The following is a 16044-nucleotide window of genomic DNA, read 5'->3' as shown; positions in this document are numbered from 1 at the left end:
TTATTAAAAAAAGGACCATTGAGAGTAGCTCATTAATTACCTCCTTGGCATTAAAAAAATCAGGCATTATTTTTTTGTTTGATAAATCAAGGAGGATCGCCTACCTCTCTGGCTTCATGTGTGTCAGGAACAGTTATTCTATATGGAGCATCAGGAATGTCATAGTATGGTTGGTCCTTGTGAATGTCCTGAAGAAAACAACGATCAATTCTCAGTAAGATAAAATTCATCATCACTTAACTTGAACATTACAGGTAGTACTCCACTCAAACAAAAAGTCTGATTTACCGAATCCTTTTGCTAGAATTTGCTCTCAATCTGAACAGCTCCAAGAAACACTTTTTCTTTCAGTTTGGCTTTCAGTATATATAAACCTAAAAATCCAATGCCCTTTCCTCAACATTTAGTACAAAAATAAAGCTCTATAAAGCATTCCCATCTTAAAAAAGATGAATATGTAATAAATCCAAGGAATATGGATACACATACACAGACCGGAAAAAATATAAGATAACAATCATAACACATAAAAGAACACAAAGCAAAAAAAACCCACCAAATTTTTATTTCAAATAAGACAGTTCAACAGTTACAACCCATAATTGGTATTCCTGTGTTTTACTCTTGATGCTAAATTTGACTTTATGAATCATGTTTGACAACAACCTTCTAGCACTAGTTTTACTATCTATGAAATAGGGGTACAAATGCACTCCTTATTTCACAGAAATTAAGATTAAGATTTTATCCATCTTAGTGATGAAAGCAAAAACAAAGAACTCAAATAAGTATCAATTAAATGCAAAACAAAGCAAAAAAACCTGATCAATTCTACAAAATAAAAAGAAAAATGGAAACATATTTTATTTCCCTAATAGCATTACTAAAAAAAAAAAAGCACTTACTGCGCTGAGAGACAGTGACAGTGTCTGCAGGATATCCAGCATAGTCTTCAGCACAGTTCCACTCCACAGCAAGTGAGGAAATCTAGAGGAGGACAGGATTCAGAAACACAATAACCATGGAGAGCTGAGGAAGAAAATGACTTTATCAAGAAACAGAGCTGCTCAAAGAGCTAGCTATGTCCATCGCTAAGCAAGCTCACACTCAGAGAAGTCACAACGCCTGCCGTGGCTCACCACAGCCTAGCTCAACACAGTCAAAAGCTCTCAGAGCAAGCTAAGCACTGCTAAGCTGAGATTGCGTTTATTTCACGGGTGCTTTGCTTTGCTCCATCCATGGGAACACTAAGCAGACACAGACATTTTCAGCAGGGGTTTCAGAGCCCAGGTTAAAAATATTATCGAATGTTAATTTTCGAGGAGATGTTTTAGCAGAAGTACGACGCAAGAAATCCACTTGACTTTTATCATCAACTGGGCAAGCAATCACTAAGCAGTCAATGTGAAAAGAGAACAGGAAAATGAAATCTATACTCACTTGTCTACCAGACCAGATAAGTATTTGTCTGCAACTCTCCTGATCCTCTTATGAATGTGGTTAAAATTAACCAGCAAGAACTGAGCATGTCTCTCCAGCTCTTCTTCGTTCTCTTTAGTTTTAGGCTAAAAAGCATGCCAAAGAGAAGTATAAAGCTCTTAAGGAAAAAGACAAGCACGCTTTCATAAACTAAAATGAGAACATTTATACAAATTTAAGATTTTAGTTTCCATGTCACCTACTTTATCAGCCATCATTGTCAGGAAAGCTTCAAACACCTTATCAGCAACAGCTATCACACACTGCATCATGCCTGAGGAATTGAGAGAAGTGACAAGTTTGATTATCAGAATTATGTTTGCTTTATAAACCATGTTTAACAGTTAGTGTTTATGTTTACTCAGCCAACACTGAATCAAGCTGTTTCAAAACAAAACCAGTGTTCTTGACAAGAACAAAGCAACACAAACGTGATTAATTTTGTTATATAGTTGCTTGATTTGTTTTAGTTTTGCATGCCTGGAGGTAACTTCCTAGTACCTGAAGTTGCAGGATAACCTAGACAGGTAATCTTACCAGATTTGTCTTTTTGAATTGCTTTATCCTCAAAATAGCAAAACATGACTTGGAAGCGATCTTGGTCAGTTGAACGCAAGACCCTAGGAGAAAGAGAGTTTTGTGGGTTGGTTTGTTTTGGGTTTTTTTAGTTTGTTTTTTTTTTTTTTCTTTTTCTTCTAAAACTCCTTCAACACAAATCTATGTACTTTAACATCACAGTACACACCACACACATAAAGTAATCATTCATTTTGTGATAATTTTAAGTCTCTAGTAAGTGTGATGCTGCTATTTACTTCTACATTCAACTAACAGGGCTCAGATTTAAAATGCTTGTTTGTCACCCGAGAGAATAACTTTCACACCTCAGGAGTGGAAAATCTGATGATGATGCAATTATCCAATCACCACAAACATACAAACACAGTACAACCTTCGGCATTTCTATAGCCTTTGCGTTTCCTGAATCTGCACATGATGGAAATACCACTTATTAAAAAATAGTTTCTAAAATACAGCTAAGAGGTTTCTGGAAATGGTTGTCTCTGTTGCCAGTTATTGTCAAACTAAAAATGTGATGGAGAAGTTTCTTCCTATTTTGCTCACTGCAAGACCTCCACCTCAGCTTTCAGCTACATGCTGCTTTGAACAGCAGTAACAAATACACTTTTAAAACAAAAAAACCCAAAACAGTCTGTGAATTCAGTATGTTTGATTAGTACAACCTAATATACACTACCGAGGGGAAAAATGTACACTACAAAAAAAATTTTCTCAGCTCCTACACTACACCTATCCCACAGAATAGGCAAGTGTCGACACTGTCCTTTCGAGGTGCAAGCACAAGACTCTGCAGAGGATACATTATGCTTGCAAGACATTCCTTTAAAGAACCCTTTTGACCATCTTCTACTAGTTCTTGTACAGAGTAGATACCATTTTTTGGGTCCTACTATATTACTCCATCCTTTTTATCTACCCTAAAGGCACTTTTGCACAGATGAATTTCCAGTCTCGGAATCTTCAACAGAGCTAATGTGACTCAAAATATGGATTCTCATTTATCTTTGTGTCTGGCAATTCTGACTTGAACATATACAGTTTTTAATCTTGATGTTTTTTTAAATTCATCAGTGAAAAAAGTACATATATATACCTCATATACTCTAGGCGGTAAACAGAAAGGAGATAAGTAGACATGGCAAAGTCCAACTTATTGATCAACGCTGACACTTCTGGAGGAGGATCCAAGAGATTTATTATGGTACTCCGCAACTCATTTAATTCAGCCTAGAGATGAATACATGAAGTTATCTGAAGTGGGAGTACTATACTAGTTCATGTTCTGAAAACATTTGCTTTCAGCTATTACTCTTACTTTTTAACCTTCACAACAATATGTCAGGATGCCTCTGTCTGCAGACTAAGACCAACCTGCTCTGACTCAGCAAGTCACCATTCTTCAAATATAGAGTTAAACAGAATTAAATACTGGAGTCAAGCTCCCTGCTGAAAGAACTGCTAGTTTCCAGGCAGTTATACCAATGAAGAAATAAAGTTCCTACACTAAATGCATGTAATTTTGATCACCAGCAATCTTGTCCAGCTGCTTAAACTTCATGGGTCTGCTGTGCTGTTCTTTGATGTACCAAAGCACAATGCAGACTTCTGTATGATTTGGGAGCCAAAGACATTTCATACACTGCAGCTCTTCGATCCACTTTACACTGCTACCCCTAATAGTCCTCAGGCTAAATTTATCCTGCAAACACTAGGGAGAGAGAACTCTACCAGTAACAAGTCAGAGGATAAATAGGGAAAAAACTCCACTTAACATTTCTTTGAATATTTCTTTGAAAGACTGAATGTGTTATTTCCTTACAAAGTTTGTTGTTTTGTTTTGTTTTGTTTTTTAACAGTGCAAGTTTTGTCTGTCTGATACAAAATGGATGAAAAACTATTAAAAGGCTTCCATCTCCACAAAGACTTTGTTTCTATACCTAATCAAAACAGTGTAGCTACCACCCTAAACACTTGTATTAACACTCAGTAAAACTAAACCCAAGTCACTTACGTACACTCCTGTCATAACGGTAGTGCAGAAAAGCTGTTTTTCACTAATAGGAGGTAGGCTGAATGGTTATTGTGCTATTTCAATAAATCCTGGTTACTATATCATTTAACACTGATGGACATTATGGAAGGAGATAATAGAAGTTAATTCTTACAGAAGTCACGGTATCATTCTTCATGGCAGAATTGTACTGAAGAACAGATCGAAGTGGTTCTTTGCTGGGAAATGTGAGTAATGGAGACTTGGTGGCAATTTCACATACACCTTCATACCACTCTTCTGGCCAGAGACCTGGGGCACAAGTATAAAGACAAAGGTGGGGTGGGGGAGAAAAACAGTATTAAGATTCAGAAAGTTAACTAACATGATCAAGCTTTGTACTACTTCCTAGGGCAAATTTTTCATGCACTTAAGCACAAGCAAGTAATGTATGTTCCAAACACAATAAACATGCTTAGGTAATTTTAAATGAAGTTTCTCAATGGGTAATTAGTTTCTACCTGATTACCATTGTTCCCCATGTGTCTGATCTTCCACTTCAGGAACTCAGCTATCAAAACTCATACTTAACTAAGGCTAGCCATGTTGCTCTCTTAGAATTTACCTGATCCTTCCACAGCAAATCCCATCAGCACCGAATACAACCAGAAGTCACGGAACAGCTTTTGCAACCTGGGCTTGGCCTCTTTGATGGGTGGCAAGCGTCTAGTGAGCTACCAAAGAAATAAAAATTAACATCAGAAAATGATGGGAGTTACAATAACTTAATTCCATGCTAAGGAATCAATTAATGTACCTTCTTTACTATGATTTATGAAGGTAATATTCCTTGTCACCTATGAAAAATAGTATTACATTACTACCATTATGTTGAAGAAAATTAGATCTTGTTAGAATATCTGAAATGCTAATACTTGAGATGCCTGAAGTAAGAATCTCCTTTGTTTTACACAGGAATAATACTTTGCTGACACAGTAACATCTGAAGAGAATACATAATCACAGTACACTATCAACTGTGGAGAGGAAGAGACCACATGGTCTTTTAAACTGTTGGAAGACAATGCCATGCAGCTTTGCTTCAGTGCAAAGGAACTCAAAACCAAATAAATATTAGTCAAACATACTTCTGGTTGCTATTGTTTATTGGCTTTGTGGAAATACATTGAGGCACCGATCGGGGATCTTTCATTGTTTGCACCCACGCACACAATGACATCAGTTCTGGAGAATTTACTATCTAAACAAGCAAGTGAAAGAGCATTATTTTCAACACATTTATTAAAATTCTCTGATACTTTTTGCACGAACAGCTGCTACCACTGGAGGAACACAGTTTATACTCCCAGCCAACATAATAGGCAATTTTAGATTAATTTATATAACAAAGCTCATCATGTGTTATCTTAAAAGCTGTCAAAAGCACAAGCAGTGTTTAAAAAGTGAAAGAAATGGCCCATTAAATTGCAAGCTTTATTCAATATGACTGTGCATTATTGCTGTAAACTTTATTAAGAAAATACTAGATTCTAATATATCTTGAAGAAGTTTTCTCTAACTGGACAGTAATTCCCTTGAGGTACGAAAGCCAGCAGTATTTCAGTGAAAGAAAACTTATACAAAACAAACTTTAGACATACTTGTAAATTGTGAGGCACTGGGGTTTTTTTAAATTAACAAAGGAAAAAATCCTTCCATTACAGTAAAATTAATCTGAGTTTAAGCTGGTGAATGGCACCACAGTAAAAAGTTACTTGTGCAACGCAAATGCTCGTGCCAGTATAACACCGATTGAAGAAGCCTGACCATCACAACCACACTGGCCTCCACCATACGTGCAGTAAGATGCACAAAATAGCAGTGCATGGTTTTTACTACTCATTAACAGTCAAGTTTATGTGCATGCTTGACTTTGAAACTTTACATACACACCAATTTTTGCCCAAAGATCTTCCTCAAAAGTGCACAAGTACCTGCAAAGCCATAAAAGTAGTTCAACAAACAACATACAATTCAGCAGAGATCACTAGGCAAGGGAGGGATTTTGGCTGACGAAGTAAGTTTAGCAGTGTTTGGTTTAGAGAATGTTTACTTTGGGAGATACACAAAAAACTAGCGTCAAAGTTCAGATTTAAGCCCTGCCATTCGCCTTACTTGAGCTATTCAACACATCCTTTCCGTACAGTGGCTTAAAGGTAAGCTTCATTTACATCTTACATTATTTTAGGTAGATCTGACCAAAGACATATCTATTTCAGACCGGGGGAATGTTTTGCCTGTGTAACTGCAGCTAAGCAATAATTGAACATTGGTGAAGAAAAGAATGTAAAGCTGGGAACTACAGACTGCAAATTCTTCTATGCCAAAAGCAGAAAACATTTATCAACAGTTACTGGACAGAATATCTCAGCCCTAAGGGCCTGACTTCTGGGGGTGGGGAAATGAATTTATGAAGAAACAGTAAGAAAAAAGACTGACTCGAGCCATCCACAGTGTAAAAACCACATTAAAAGCATCTTCTGTGGATCCTTCTCTGTTGCAAAAGAATTTATTTTTTGTATGGTATAATCACCTTAAATACTTTTAGGATTTCAGGCTAATTAGTTCAGGGGGAAGTTTCAAAAATTAAACTGCTCATTCAGTTACTTCAGTCCTGCCACAACATGTTTGAAAACATTTTCCTTCAAGTGCTGGTTTTATTCACAGACATACAGGTATGTATAGCTATATGTTTTACTTCTACAGAACAGCTTTTGGACTATTTGCTAATTTAAAAAACATTCTAATCAACATCATAGTAAGATTTTTGTTTTAACAGTGCAGTCCCACTAATGGTATTTAATGCAAATGCACATCTTTCTCCAGGTTTGTTGCTAAATCTCTAGATATCCTTTATTCCACCAAATTTCAGCTTTGCTCTTCCAAAAATACTCCCATAATACTCCCATTTTTTGTTGTAGCTACAGAACATCTGTTTTTCAAATTCTTCAGTACATCTCAGCCTTCTGGTATGCTCCTTTAGTGGATGCCTAGTCCCTCCTCCTACCAAGCTCAAATCTTCAAACTTATCTTCATGTGCTATTTTTAGCATACACTAGTAGCACAGAAAGTACACATTCGAAGTGTTACAGGTTTATAATTAGAGTCCCACATATTTTAGGTAAAGAGTTTGTTACTGCTGAAATATGCCAATAATGATGACTTCCAGGTGAGGAGGTCAACCAACTCTTTGGCAGGCTGGAGGCATTATGTAAGTAAAACTGATTACCAGCAAAACAGATTTATCCATCTAATTAAGCTCTGTTCCACTAGAAAAAAAAAAATGCCGTTGAATAATGTAACTATAGACCTTCTGCTGTGACAAGAATTCAGCTTGGACCTAAAATTAGGGAATAGATAACTAAAATTCAATTACTCTATGCTCTCTCAACTGTGTTATGTTGTCTTCCAGGTTTTGACCTGTCAGAATGAAGTTCTTATTTCATTTGCTTGCCCTTGCCCTCATCATAACCTCCACATTTTGTGGAGTCAAGGACTTCACCGACCATTTTGAAAGCCTTAAAGATGCACAGCCACATGAAAATGGGACCTATAATATGCCAAATTTACCACCAGAGTTCCACAGAGAAAACACTATTACTAATGACTTGATTCCTGAAGAGGAGGAGGAAGAGGACTACCTAGATCTCGACAAGATACTGGGTGAAGATGACTACAGTGACATTATTGATGCTGGCCCATACATGGTTTCTGAAATTCAGCAAGGAAATATTCTTGAACTATTCCAAGGCAAAACCAGAATCCAGCGCCTCAATATCCTCAACGCAAACTTTGGCTTTAACCTTTACCGCAGCGTGGCAGACAAAGCCAACTCTTCTGATAATATTCTCATGGCTCCTGTTGGCATTTCCACTGCAATGGCTATGATTTCTCTGGGTCTGAAAGGTCAAACTCAGCAGGAAGTATTATCCGTTCTTGGCTTTCAAGACTTTGTTAACGCCAGCACCAAATACGAGCTCATGACTGTTCATAACCTCTTCCGCAAACTCACTCATCGGCTATTCAGGCGCAATTTTGGTTACACACTGAGGTCTGTCAATGATCTTTACATTCAGAAGGACTTTTCTATTCTGAATGATTTCAGAAACAATACAAAAACATACTACTTTGCTGAGGCCCAACCAGCCGATTTTTCGGATCCCAACTTCATAACTAAAACCAATGAACGCATCTTGAAGCTGACCAAAGGATTAATAAAGGAAGCTCTTGTGAATGTAAACCCCACAACACTGATGATGATTCTTAACTGTCTTTACTTTAAAGGTAAGAATTGTAATTTCATTCTCAGCAATGGATTTTCTCAGCTTGCAATTCACTGCATACTTCATTAGAAATCCCAGACTGAACTTCAGTTTACAGTTCAAAAAAGCCTATCAACTCCCTCATTAAGAAAAATCTCTATTATTAGCCTATCTTTGCATGTTTCTGTAGCACACAGATGTTCCAGCCATTCCTTGAAGTTAGTGGGTATTGTACAAATACAGTGAATGCTTATAACATCCAAAACCATATCGTCTAAGAATGAGACTAAAAAACAACATATGAATGCAGAATAGCCTCAGAAGGCATAAGCTTTGTAGGAGTCTCAGAGAGTGAGGTATTAATTAATGTGCAAATTATTAGTCACATTCAGTCCTGCTTCAAGTTACTGACTTCATTGAAACGGTTCAGGTTGATTTCAGTTAGAACACTTAACACTTCTGAAGTATTTAGGATTCATAGGAATAACTATAAAGAATTCGGGCTTAAAGTATGTATTTTTTTAAATGATCAGAGCACAATCCTTGTCAACAAGCCTATGCCGGGGACTGAAGAGAATAACCAAAACAGTATTCTTCCATAACTGAACACATTCACTGCTTGGAATATTTCAGTTCATTCAGCATGAACTGTCTGCCGATATGGGCTCCTACATGTATCACTGTAGCCTGAACAGTTAAAGAGGCTTCAAGTAAAGAGCGTACAACATATTCTCATCGCAAATCCTTATTTTCAATTTCTTTACATTTAAACTAAGAGTCTGTGGTGAGATTTTCAACATTCGGTACCTGCCTCAGGTTGAAAGTTTGCTAATTTTTCAACAAACATTTAAAATAGTATTAAATGAGCAAGAGGTGAGAGGTGCCAATGAAAGAGGAAATGAGGAAAAAGGAAATCCGTAACTGACTGTTTAAGATGCAAATCAGATTAAGGTTACTTAAAACACTGGTAAGGAAAGACAGATTAGCACAAGAGGATAACGATGTTTGGAACTACAACATACTCCTTTCCATAACTTATACAGGAGTGTCTTTTTTTCCCAATTATGTCCCTGCTTCCAGGTAACAAATGCTCAAGGGCTCTCTTACACCTGCCTTCTCAGCATTTGCTTATAAAACTTACGGGAACATCATTTCTGTAAGCTTATGAAATGTACCTGTTTGCACTCGCTTGCAAGGTGTTAATTCCTTGAATAATGCCACTTGTCTCTTTAAAAAAGATCTGAAGCAGTCATTAGCACAACATCCAAATAATCGCCTATTTTGCAGTACCATCCAAAAGGAACCTACATGTATACTTAAGTACATCTCTGATGATCATATAATATTAAATACATGGCTTTACTGCCCATTACACCATCCTAAGAGAAGCATTATGCAAAGCGAACCAGATACCTCTTTCTTTTCCCCCCCACAATTTGGTCAAATTTAAAATACCTTTTTGTTTTACTCTTAAATTATGAAATACTTGTGCTATCTCAGAATAACAAAAACATCACCAAAAATTAAATTGCTTTAGTATTGTAACTCTTGAGTCATCAAGATGAAAAATACTGCTGGCTTTTTCTTTTCCCTGTGGAGTCCTCTTAGTCCACACTGCCACGGTGCTGTCTGCTGAAAGCTGTCACTTCTAACCCTCAAAACCAAAGAGATCAATTCTGTATTACTGCCTCCGACTCTTTCATCTTACAGTGATGGCCTCCTGGTAATTCCATTTTGAGTGGAACTGAACTTTTTTAAAGCAAGTTCTGCTCCTTGTTTCCTAGTTTCCCCACCAGTCCTTCTAGACATGCTAATTTTTGTCCACATCTTTCTATTACAGTATTACACTGTCTGTACCATCACAGACAAGCTCTGTTAAGCCCTCAGACCTAAGAAACCTATGAGTATTCTCAGGTACTGAGACTGAAGTCAGAAATGCTCAGTACAAGTAATACTGAGTAATGGGATACTTGCCGAACACCATGAAGTCCCAAGCTCCTTTTATATTAAATGCCATCAAGAAACTGTGGAAACTGTTCACATTGGTAAGAAGCAAGTTTTATCTTGTATAAGTGTCCAGTCTACCTCAAATTGATACCTGCCCTCCAACCTGCAGAGGTCTGAACAATCATTTATGAGCTTCCTATCAGGTAGGAGCTGGTCATTTTAGCCATGGTAGATCACGACAGCTTTTGATAACTGACAAATTTTCACAGATCCAAAATTGCTTGTATGAGATTCTAGTCACGAATACAAGTGAGAAACCAATCAGTAGAGACAGCTTCCACCACCACAGATGGGATCTAAAAGACATCTTGGTAGGAAGATTCAAAAGAGTAAGTCACAAAAGTCAAAGTGCCAACTGGTTTCAGCAAACCCCAGAAGACCACATGCCTCCTGCTTGAGAATAGTATTTTACCCCAAGACACACACATCTGTAAAAGTGAATTCAAGAAAAAAAGTTACCCAGCTCCTGTCTTTTACTAGGAAGAGCTAATAAATTTTGTCTCCCGTTCCTCAGATGACAACAGTGCTGCTGAAGGTCCCCCAACCCACAGCAGCTTCGTGTCTTTAGCCAGCTAGAGTCCTATGCCTGTGAATTCCACTCCCTGATGAACAGCCAGCTGTTTATTTTTCCCGAGAAGTGAGACAATTTGTTTGGGAATAAGCATCATCCATTTTATACCCCATTCCCTTCACAATATTAACCACCGTCTGATCGCTTCTCAAACTGCTCCCCATCAGCCTGACCTACAAAGAAACTATGAAAATGAAAGTTGGACTAAGGCTTTTTTTGTTACTTCACAGTCACTTTGGCAAAGTCAGATTAAGGATCTCAGAATCACTTGCAACCTCTTTTAAAAAGGTTACTGATTAAGGTTAAATTTGTAGTCTCTCCACACAGTTACAGCTACACTCCCCAGGTACTGGCTTGCCAAAAGTGACCTAAAATCCAAAGTTTTAACAGGAAATACCAGTAACTCATTTTCCACTAAAATTCTAGCTTTATCTGCCCATTAGAAAAAAAAATAATGTTTTTTCCAGAGCCTCAGTTCTGAAAAGATATCAAAAGGAACACTGCTTTAAAAAGACCACCTTCTTTTACACAGTTGATAAATATTTCGAGTACCCAAAGAATCTTCACATAGAAAGATTCAAACCCTAGTGGCAAAGCTTTCTGGGCTGCAAAATACACTGAATTATATTCTTTGGGCATAAACCTGTCAGATGACAGGCTTGCGTAGGTGTGCTGAAATCACATCAAAATGGGTCACGGAATTAAGCAGTCAACACCCAAACTCTTCAGGATGTCGTAAGACAGAAAGTTACCTGGCTTGAATGGACTAAGTCAGGGTAATGCCTTCAGCATAGTATCTCTTAGGCAAAATGAAAGCAGCCGTTACTTAGCCTGACATTTCTGGTGCTTGAAACAGTCTGGTTTCAAGTATCAGATCTCTCAGAAAATACAGCTGTGTCAGTCATTTCACTAGGTGCAAACCCTGTCAAATATTCTGCATCTGTTTGAACTTTGTAATTTCTAGGTTCCTTGTAGAAAAAAATAGTACACACCAAGCCTTTTCAAATCTCCAGTTTGTGTTTACCTGCTTTTGTAATTCAGAACATTCAAATCAGGCAAATGTTAAGTTAGAAAGAAAGCCAGGAATTTTAAAGTCACTTTAAAACTTATCTTCTTATTCAGGCCTAATTGAAATGAACAGTCTCCTACAGTAATACCTAATTCATCTGAATTCAAACCTAATGTAAACTGTTACTCTGTGAGTACTTTATTAAACAAAAATCTTGAGGTTTTTCATTTATTTGTCTTCTGCATTGTATTAACAGGAACTTGGGAGAATAAGTTTCCAGTGGAAATGACAACAAAGAGAAGTTTCCGACTAAATGAGAAGCAAACAATAAAGGTTCCTATGATGCAGACTAAAGGGAACTTCCTAGCTGCTGCAGACCCCGAGCTAGACTGTGGTGTGATCCAGCTCCCGTTCGTGGGGAACATCAGTATGCTGATTGTATTTCCACACAAACTCTCTGGCATGAAAGCCCTAGAAAAGCAGATAACACCTCAAGTGGTGGAGAAATGGCAGAAAAGCATGACAAACAGGTATCTGCTGAAAAGTCCATCTTATTTAATGTATTTTCTTGATGAAATTGGCAGGGTAAGTAAAGAGCACAGAAAATACCATAGGATATTTTGATTAAACTCATTAAATCAAAATAAAAAACCCCAAAAGATGGATTTATTGAATCAAAAATGAGGACCAGTGATCTCTCAAAATTTAAATGCTGTCAAGAAATCAAGGATGATTGAGGTGGAAAATTCTAATGCAGTTCCAAAATCCTTTCCATTAAGTCCTTCCTATTAAGGACCAGTGCTGTTTGATATCTCCAGCAAGACCCTACAGCAGCCTTTCAGTACTTGAAGGGGACCTACAAGAAAGATGGGAGCAAACTTTTTAGCAGTGCCTGTTGTGATAGGACAAGGAGCAACGGTTTTAAACTAAAGGAGGGTGGATTCAGACTAGATATAAGGAAAAAATTTTTTACAATGCGGGTGGCAAGACACTGGCACAGGCTGCCCAGGGAGGCGGTAGAAGCCCCATCCCTGGAAATATCCAAGGTCAGGTTGGACGGGGCTCTGAGCAACCTGACCCAGCTAAAGATGTCCCTGCTCACTGCAGGGGGTTGGACTAGATGGCCTTGAAAGGTCCCTGCCAACTCGAACCATTCTACAATTCTGTAAGTATTTAATTTTGTAGATTTAAAGAAACAGTTCTTACTGATAAAGGTTACAATGAAGAAGAACACAGCAGTATGATAATAACAAGTTATTTGTGCAGAATAATCCCAATCAGAGGGAAAGCAGCCTATGTTCATTTCAGTACTGTGCATTTCAACATATCTGTTGTGTAAAGGCACACATTCAGTAACCAACAATGGACATCACAATTATGGGAGAGAAAAAATTATATAGCCTCTCTTGTGCAAGATGACAGACTAGGTGGTATCTGTCTTCAGATTTGATAAAAAGAGCCGAGTTGATGTGCTATTCAGGAAGCCAAGCTATTTCTACTGTATACAATAAATGACAAATCTCTAATTTAGTACTCCAGAAAATCTGTCAGTTCAACATTTACTACAAGCGTATCCAATCATGTACTGAACAGCTCAAAACCATATATCTTATAAATAATATAAATCATCATAAGTGAAATATTAAACTGACAAACTAAAAGTTTTTGGGAACGGAATTAATTTTTTAAAACCGTTAAATGTTAACGGTGCTCAGGTTTTGAAAGTAAAAGTACAGTAAAACAGTCCTGTATATTTATGTGCCCTGCTTGCCAAAGATAGCAAAAAGCCAAACCACAACAGATATGTAAACCAAAGGAGTCATGCAAATATGTATCTCCTGAATGATTTTTCATTTCTGTTTTTATTTTTACTAGAACAAGAGAAGTGGTTCTGCCTAAATTTAAGCTGGAGAAGAGTTATAACTTGATTGGTTATCTGAGATCCATGGGAATAGAAGAACTGTTCAATGAAAAAGGCGACTACTCTGGCATATCTGATGAGAAAGTCACCATTGACAGGGTATTTACCCCGCTTTTCATTCCCTTTCTGATTAAACTATATCACCTGAAAACATGGCAACACAGTAAAAATAAATCACAGTAAGCCAAAATAACGTTTTTTCCTCATCTTTCCTGGAGGACAAAGGAGGATGTGCGTTTCACTGCATGTCCTTGTCTACTCATATAATGAGGAACGTGTTTAATCAGCTGTCAAAGGCGTTGTGGTCAGGTCAGAAACAGGCTTATTCACAAACCAAAACCAAAGGATTGCTGCTGCAGAGGCGTTACCAGCAAGAATGTCACAAGGGAGCCACGTGTGGGACATGGGACAGGGAGGGGGGGAAGGCTATGACCATATGATTTGAGTATACTTAGGAGATGCTAAATGTCTTTTTTGTTCGTTTCCCTTTCTTTGTTTGTTTAAACAGTTCAATCATCAAGGCACAATTACTGTGAATGAGGAAGGGACAGAGGCTGGAGCAATAACCAACGTCGGGTTCATGCCTCTTTCTACTCAGATTCGCTTTATTGTCGACCGCCCCTTTTTATTTCTGATCTATGAACATCGTACCAGTTGCCTTCTGTTCATGGGTAGAGTTGTCAACCCAGCCAAGTCTTAAAAGCAGCGACGACCTCCAACACGTTGTTATACATGGGCTGTATAATTACATGTTAATATACAGTATCATAAAGGAAATCTTATTGTCATATTAGCTAATACAAAAGCCACTGGTATCAAGAGAAAATATGTTATCTACAAGTAGTTTCACATGAATGGACTCATAGCAGTAGAAAATTTGACTGCAATTTAAAATGGTTAGTGCCATGTATTGATACAAGTGTATTAAAAAAATAAATCACAAAGTAACTTACAGTTTGTGTTCTACTTCAGTATATAAAATGTAATCAATAAAATATTTAGACTATCTGGGTTCTTGAAGTTTAGCTCCAAATTTGTGCTAGGATGCCTATTTATAACATATGGGAAATAAGGAAATGCCCAATACTTGATGAGTCTTAGAAGCCCAGGTCTCTCCTGGCTATTTTACATAATCTAACTTTAAAAAAAGTGAGGGTCTACGCGCTTTCTTTGCTTGCATCATTTAACATTCAGCAGACTTACACACCATGAACCTTATGGATCGGTGTACCAAAAAAGAGGAGATAAAAATCTCTTGGAGGAACGAAATACTTATGGATCCGGTACTTTTCCCCAACTTGACTTATATGGTTTCAACAGTTCTCTCATCTTCATCAGCACAAGCAGTATCAGAATTAGGCCAAACAGGTAAATTATATAAAGATCCTTAGAATATCTTTTACAGTGAAAGCAGCTAGCAAAATGCTCTTTTCACCGGCTCAGTGTCACCCAATGCCCTCCACAAATAACTGTCATTTATAGCAATCACAACATCTGACAAGAATTCAAATGCACGCTCCATACTTGATTCAATAGGCAAACCCTTTCAAGACAAACTAAGACTGTAAACCTTCTGAATCATTCTGGTAACAACATGAATGCTGCCGAAATGCATGAAAGCCTGTTTCCAACCTGAAAAAGTGAAAATTTACCTGCCCTCTGCAGCATATTACTACCTACCCGGCACAAGGAACAGAGTGGCATCTCACATTCAAGTTATTAAAGCCAATGAACATACCTTTGCACACCTTCCTTTGCATCATACCTTCTAAACAAATGTGTGAGGGTATTTTTATTATTATTTGCTGTATCAAATATTGTATCCATCTAAATATATTTATGTCATAAATTTGTCTTATGTCAAAAATACACGAACTAAGCTATAAACCAATAGTTATTTTAAGGAATTCTCTTAAAAAGGGAGGTACTAAGTTTAACTTAGCAATTTCAATTTGCTTTTACATACTACCAGTAATTTTGCATCTACTACAATTGTTTGCCCCATACACAAAGCTTTTTAGCATGACAGCCAGTGAATTATCAGTATTAGATGATGAAGGATGATGAAGAACTGATATCAAATAGGAAGCTCAGATGTTTCTCTATTCCTGTTTCACATTGTGCTTACTTATAAGCCCACTACAAGCCCCAAATGTGGGGGAC

At 37.4% G+C, this 16044-nt stretch overlaps 2 protein-coding genes across 2 annotated transcripts in view; one reads left to right on the top strand and one right to left on the bottom strand.

Annotated features, from left to right (window-relative positions):
- The window catches only part of PI4KA (phosphatidylinositol 4-kinase alpha), a 62975-nt gene that overhangs the window by 23905 nt on the left and 23026 nt on the right, over positions 1-16044 (bottom strand). The window contains exons 20-27 of the mRNA XM_086474342.1: positions 4677-4785; positions 4227-4363; positions 3155-3288; positions 2017-2099; positions 1683-1753; positions 1441-1565; positions 906-987; positions 105-188 (exon numbers count right to left, since the gene is read on the bottom strand). Coding sequence (XP_086330468.1) covers positions 105-188; positions 906-987; positions 1441-1565; positions 1683-1753; positions 2017-2099; positions 3155-3288; positions 4227-4363; positions 4677-4785 — 825 coding nt within the window. The remainder of the gene's footprint in view (positions 1-104; positions 189-905; positions 988-1440; positions 1566-1682; positions 1754-2016; positions 2100-3154; positions 3289-4226; positions 4364-4676; positions 4786-16044) is intronic.
- On the top strand, positions 7540-14581 carry SERPIND1 (serpin family D member 1). Its single transcript, XM_009950383.2, has 4 exons — positions 7540-8395; positions 12217-12490; positions 13836-13980; positions 14390-14581. The coding sequence occupies exons 1-4, from the start codon at positions 7540-7542 to the stop codon at positions 14579-14581; spliced, it is 1467 nt and encodes a 488-aa protein (XP_009948685.2).

The sequence above is a fragment of the Leptosomus discolor genome, chromosome 16 (assembly GCF_034619465.1).
Source record: "Leptosomus discolor isolate bLepDis1 chromosome 16, bLepDis1.hap2, whole genome shotgun sequence".
In the NCBI taxonomy this organism is placed as follows: Eukaryota; Metazoa; Chordata; class Aves; order Leptosomiformes; family Leptosomidae; genus Leptosomus; species Leptosomus discolor.
This window is presented reverse-complemented; position numbering and strand designations above follow the sequence as displayed.

Excerpts from the sequence above, each read along its gene's own strand:
- SERPIND1 (XM_009950383.2), top strand. The coding sequence starts at position 7,540 with ATGAAGTTCTTATTTCATTTGCTTGCCCTTGCCCTCATCATAACCTCC. Across the intron at positions 8,396-12,216 it reads TAACTGTCTTTACTTTAAAG|GAACTTGGGAGAATAAGTTT; the intron begins GTAAGAATTGTA and ends TTGTATTAACAG. Across the intron at positions 13,981-14,389 it reads AGAAAGTCACCATTGACAGG|TTCAATCATCAAGGCACAAT; the intron begins GTATTTACCCCG and ends TTGTTTAAACAG.